The sequence below is a fragment of the Equus asinus genome, chromosome 22 (genome assembly GCF_041296235.1).
Source record: "Equus asinus isolate D_3611 breed Donkey chromosome 22, EquAss-T2T_v2, whole genome shotgun sequence".
Taxonomy (NCBI): Eukaryota; Metazoa; Chordata; class Mammalia; order Perissodactyla; family Equidae; genus Equus; species Equus asinus.
The window spans coordinates 57,070,786-57,076,523 of NC_091811.1; the positions used below are offsets into that span (position 1 = coordinate 57,070,786).

The following is a 5,738-nucleotide window of genomic DNA, read 5'->3' on the forward strand; positions in this document are numbered from 1 at the left end:
TTTCAGACTTAACATGAGTTGACTACTGGGGACTGCTCACAGAGCTTTTGGCACCATGTCACCAACTCTTGTGGATCACAAGTTGCAGGACCTCTTGAATATTCTGCTTGCAGTCTGAATACAGCACTTGCCACCAGCACCTGGGCCTACGTCACCTTTCTATCGGGGCCATCTCAATATCAGGAATGAATTTTCTACAGGACTTATTCTTCAATATGTTCCATCTCACTCTGTGCCACTAGAATCACCCTTCCAAACTACACCTGCAAACAATACAAGTATTTTATTGCATAAGAAAATCAAAGGCAGAAACAAGTTGTGAAGTCCATGAAATGCTCCAAATGTGAAGCATGAGGCACAGACTCTCAGTTAAAGTCAGGCAGCAGAGCTTCTGGGCTTCAGCAGGCAAGTTGCTACCACATGCTATTGTATCAGTGCAAGTATATTTTTCATTTCTCATCTCATTTATTTTTTCCATTTTCTAATCAATTTATAACTTAGATCACATAAATTTGCCTGTTAGAATCTCTTCCAAACAGTAATAGATTATTATTTAATTCAGAAAGGAAAAAGGTTAAATTCTGAGTTTGTTTAGAGGTATATAAATATTAGTTTTAATGACACTGATTCTTTGTTAAGTTGTTTCCTCATATAGGTAGGAGTGACATTAAACATCTTGGAAAAGTTGTGGAAAATAACTCCCTAAAAAAAACAAACTGTAAAATGTTTCATTTTCAGAAAACCATTAGAACACGTGATCACTGGCAAAATATTCTAATAAAAATAAAATAATATTTTACATTTTATACTATTCCAGCTAATTTTCATACACATATGACCACATTTTTAAAAGAAAATAAAACATATTTGTTAAGCACACTTTTCTTATACAGTTGTGTTTATTAGTTCTATCAAGTGACTCTCAATATTAAATGGCTAGTAACCTACAAGGCTGATACCAGATATAAGATTCTTTGTCCTGGCTCACATATATTTTTAGAATTCAGTAACTTGGTGGTTAGTTTATTGGTTTATTTCATTACATATTTCTTAAATCAGTAGAGGTGATAAAAAAAAAAAAGTAATACCATACTCACTAAATCATTGTTTCTTGTTTGCATTTGCAGCCCTCAAAGAAGTCAGCAGTAAGAAATGAAAAATCAAACATTTGTGAAAGAGTTCATTCTTTTGGGATTAACAGATGACCCAGAGCTTAATGTTTTGATTTTTCTATTTCTATTTGTCACATATATACTGAGTGTAACTGGAAACCTGACAATTATCACTCTTACTCTGATAGATTCACATCTCAAGACTCCCATGTATTTTTTCCTTAGGAATTTCTCTTTCCTCGAAATCTCATTCACAACAGTTACTATTCCTAGATTCCTGGTCAGCATTGTAACAGGCGATATGACCATTTCCTATAACTCTTGCATGGCCCAGGTGTTTTTCTTCATATTCCTTGGTTCAACAGAATTTTTCCTTTTGGCTGCTATGTCCTATGATCGGTACGTGGCCATCTGTAAGCCATTGCACTACACAACAATAATGAATAGCAGAGTCTGCAACCAGCTTGTAATTTGTTCTTGGCTGGCTGGATTTCTCATTATCTTTCCACCTGTGATCATGGGGCTTCAACTGGATTTTTGTGACTCCAACATCATTGACCACTTCACCTGTGACTCTTCTCCTATGCTACTGATCTCCTGCACAGACACAGCGTTCCTAGAACTCACGGGATTTTTCATGGCAGTATTCACGCTCATGGTAACCTTAATGTTAGTGATTCTTTCCTATGTATTCATCCTTAAAACGGTTCTGAGAATCCCCTCTGCTGAGCAAAGGAAAAGGGCCTTTTCCACTTGTTCCTCACACGTGATTGTTCTCTCCATTTCTTACGGAAGTTGCATTTTCATGTATGTCAAAACTTCAGCAAAAGAAGGAATGGCTTTGACCAAGGGGATAGCCGTGCTCAATACCTCTGTTGCCCCAATGCTAAATCCTTTCATTTACTCCCTAAGGAACCAGCAGGTAAAGCAGTCCTTTAAGAACTTGGTCAAAAAGTGCTTCTCAAATAAATTGTAATCATAAAGAAATTCATGGCCTGAACTTGAAATGAAATCTTATGTCTAACACAATATTAATATTGTTATATTTCTCCATCCACTACCATATTCAACTTCCTTTTCCTTCAGGTTTAATTATCAATTTATTTCATTTTGACCTCATTTTGTCGAACTGTCTTTTTACACTTACATGCCTAAAAATTTTCTGAGCATGAGTGATTTGATGTCACATAAATGAGAATAACGTGTAACAGGAATACCAGAATTTAGTTTTACAATCATTGAAGAACTTTCCCTTTGGACACTAATCAAAAGCTAAATAAAGGTTATCATCAAGCCATTCTAAAAAGTTATTTCTCCCAGTGCATAAGCAGAGAGTATTAAAATAATCTCTTCTTGGAGGTGAAGTCTCCCACCTCTAGTGTGCTTCTGTTTGTCCCTGTATCTCCTATAGTTTTTACATTGTAAATGTTGATCTATGCTATTTGAGGCGTACGTGTTATATCTTCCTTGTGAATTCTATCCTGTAGTATTATAGCACATCTTTTTTAATGCTTTTTTGGACCAAACTCCCAAGTTACTAAAAGTATGGAACTGATATTTCTGTAACACGCAATTCACTCACCATGGAGCATCTTTAATGAACTACGCTGATGATTGATCCATAGCCCAATGCTTTCTTTCAATTTGCTGATGGTGAGCCTAGAGCTCATCTGAGGCTCCCTTAGAAAGAAACTGGCTTGCTTTTGGTTTCCTAAGATCCAATTTCTTCTCTTTGATTTTTTTGGCAATTAAAACCATATGCTATCTGTCTCCCAGGTATTTCTCAACATTTCTGGTACATTGATGATACACTGAAGTGTTTTCCAGTGTTTGTATGATTTCATCTTTTAAAAAATATATATCTCTCTTGGAATTTTTGTGGACATCAGAGGTGTGATTTAAGCATGTTTCTACTGTCCAAACTTTGACATAAATCTTTCCTATAGGAAGTCCTATATTACTGCTCTACACATAGAAGAATAGAACTTTGTTTAGTATTCAGCCATTTACTTCTCTCCTATCTTCTTCCACAAGGGACGCATGACACATGAGATCATCTGCTTTACCATCGGAACACTTTTTCTTAACATTCATTTGGATTCTCAGTGCTTGGGTTCTCTTTTATCACTACTAAAAACATGAGCTCTTCTAACAAGTGTTTATTGAAACAGAATTAGACATAATGAAAAGCAGATGAAAATTAACAATTCTATCTGAGAGTATGAATGTCTAAAACATCCACGTGATATTTATATTTTTTGTGTCTCAGTAAAAACAATTACTGCATCTGGTTCTGAAAAGTGTTTTGCTTGATTTGATAGCAACTTCAGTTAGAATTGGGAAGTATACGGGACTCCCTTGTTAGGCATCATAGATGAATTTTCCAGCTATTCCAGAATTATGGTTTTGTTTCTCTATTTGATTTACAAGTCTTTTCATTTTTCCAGTTACTGCTTTGGAGATTCAATGTAAATCTAAATACTTGCTTTGCATCTATTGATGCAGATATGACTCCAGCAATGTGGTGCTCAGGAAAGTCCAGACCCTTCACTGCAAATGGACAGAGAGACAGTGTGCTGGGAAGTGTTTAACAACCAGTATCAGAAAAAATACACAGACATATTATAAATTTTCCTAATGTTATTTACAAATAATAATAAGACACTCTAATGCACAGTTATAGTTAGAAGTTTCACTACACTCAGGATAGTATTTCCTTGAGTGGAAATAAATAGGGTATCCAATGACCTCAGATCCTTAGAGAAATTTGGTTGGACGTATAGAAATGGGTAGATATATCCCCTTGTGAGCATTGTAGAGGCGCTCTTGGGATTTATCTTTACTGCCCCTGTATTGGATATTTGGTTACAAAGAGAAAGAGAAAGAGGCAGAACAGTGTGCAGAGGCTTTTGAAAAATTCTGGTCTTAAATTTAAACGAATTAAAAGAGTGACTAGCACTGACATTTTGTTGAAGCAAATCATGTTTACCATAAAAATAAGTACATCCTTTCATTATTTTTTCAGAAATATACTTTTCTGTTTAATAGTATATGTTTATGCTTTATACAAGTAATCTCAATTATGCACAACATTAAACACTGTTTGGACGTGTGAGTATTTTGAAAAATGATATTAGGTGACAGCACATCTCAGCTTTAATGGTAGATAACTAAACCTGAACAAATAAGTAAACAAATCTTGTATAACATCAAGGTGATATAAGAAGCAAAAACTGAAGGAAAAGAAATCATTGTGTCATCCAAAACATAGCCTGAATGTGGAAGAATTCTCATCCATCATCCCAAAAGGAAAAGACACTCAATATTGCGGAGATGTGCTCCATCACTCTGGAAATAAGATTACCAAGAACATTTGCAATTTTCATAAATGTACTTAGGACTTAAATAAAAGTACTACTTTATATAATAGAGAATAGGCTCATGACAGTAGGTAAATAAAAATATATATCCAAGAAGAGTAAATTTACAATCTTATGAGACCATAACAACAGATTATTAACTAAAAAGCTAGTAACTTGCTCAAAAACGTTAGGATTAGAGTGGAAAGCCCTCGGGAACATTAAGCATATCTTTAGACCATTATCAGAGACAGATTACCAGATGAACATCTGAGTTAATTTCACTGATTGTAAAAATATGAAAGGGGGAGGGAAAATAAATGGCTATTCAAAATAAAAAAATAAGAAAGGAAGCAAAATAAAAAATAATGTAAAAAATATGCTGGTGAGTGAGCTCTCATAATTTATTTGAAAAGGTTTTAATCTCAGAAGTTTTCATCTTTACTTCTTATTTTCAGGGAATAGGTTGAATCTGCAGAAGAAATTTATACTGAAATATATGAGAATACAGTGAAAAGAATATAGGAATAGTGAATTAACATATGAAGTAATAAATAACAGAGTTTTAAAAATATTTTATTTTTATGTACTACAAAATTATTTTTCTCTAAAAGAAAAAAAGGCGACGATTTTTTTTTTTTAAATGTGTGTGTGTTTCAGTTTCTTTACTGGTGTCATAGCTCTCTTATTTCTTCACCTATATTACAGCTAAGACACAGAATTTAATGTATTCTTGCTCAGTAAGAGCCCACAAGCCCATTAAAATCATGTGTCCTTCTTGCCCCGTTCTGGGCAGGATGCCAAGCTGCTGGGATTTGTAACGATCCAGGGCCTGGCCAGCCCTGATCTTACCTTATCTCAGTCAAAGAACATCACATCTTAAAGGAACACAGAGTCCCTCCATGTGAGCTACTGTTCCCAGGAACGCTGGCCATACCATGGACAGCCCCTCTTGGCAAGCACATAGCCTTTGTGCCCCCTGCTTATATAACCAACTCCCTTCCCACCTGCAATAGCGGTGCACACTTCTGTCCAGGCAGCTGCCACTGGACATTCTTCATGAGTAACTCCCAATAAACCTATATGTCTCATTCGCGGTCTCCGGGTCTTTTCTTTGGTTTCTCTGCAACCTATTCCACACTGCTTACCCAACTGGGCATGCAGCCAGACAATAATCATAAAAGAAAAAGAAATAAGCAATTGCATGGAAGTAACAGAGTTTATTCTTGGATTGACAAATGACCACAGTAGCAGGTTGTGCTTTTCA

The 5,738-nt window shown here is 35.3% G+C and overlaps 1 protein-coding gene across 1 annotated transcript; it reads left to right on the forward strand.

Annotated features, from left to right (window-relative positions):
- The first annotated feature begins 1,152 nt into the window (after nucleotides 1–1,152).
- On the forward strand, nucleotides 1,153–2,088 carry LOC106822833 (olfactory receptor 6C76-like). The gene has a single exon (XM_014828196.3). The coding sequence runs from the start codon at nucleotides 1,153–1,155 to the stop codon at nucleotides 2,086–2,088; it is 936 nt and encodes a 311-aa protein (XP_014683682.1).
- Nucleotides 2,089–5,738: the final 3,650 nt, after the last annotated feature.

Bases quoted from the DNA above. Each gene is read 5' to 3' on its own strand.
- LOC106822833 (XM_014828196.3), top strand. From the start codon at position 1,153: ATGAAAAATCAAACATTTGTGAAAGAGTTCATTCTTTTGGGATTAACA.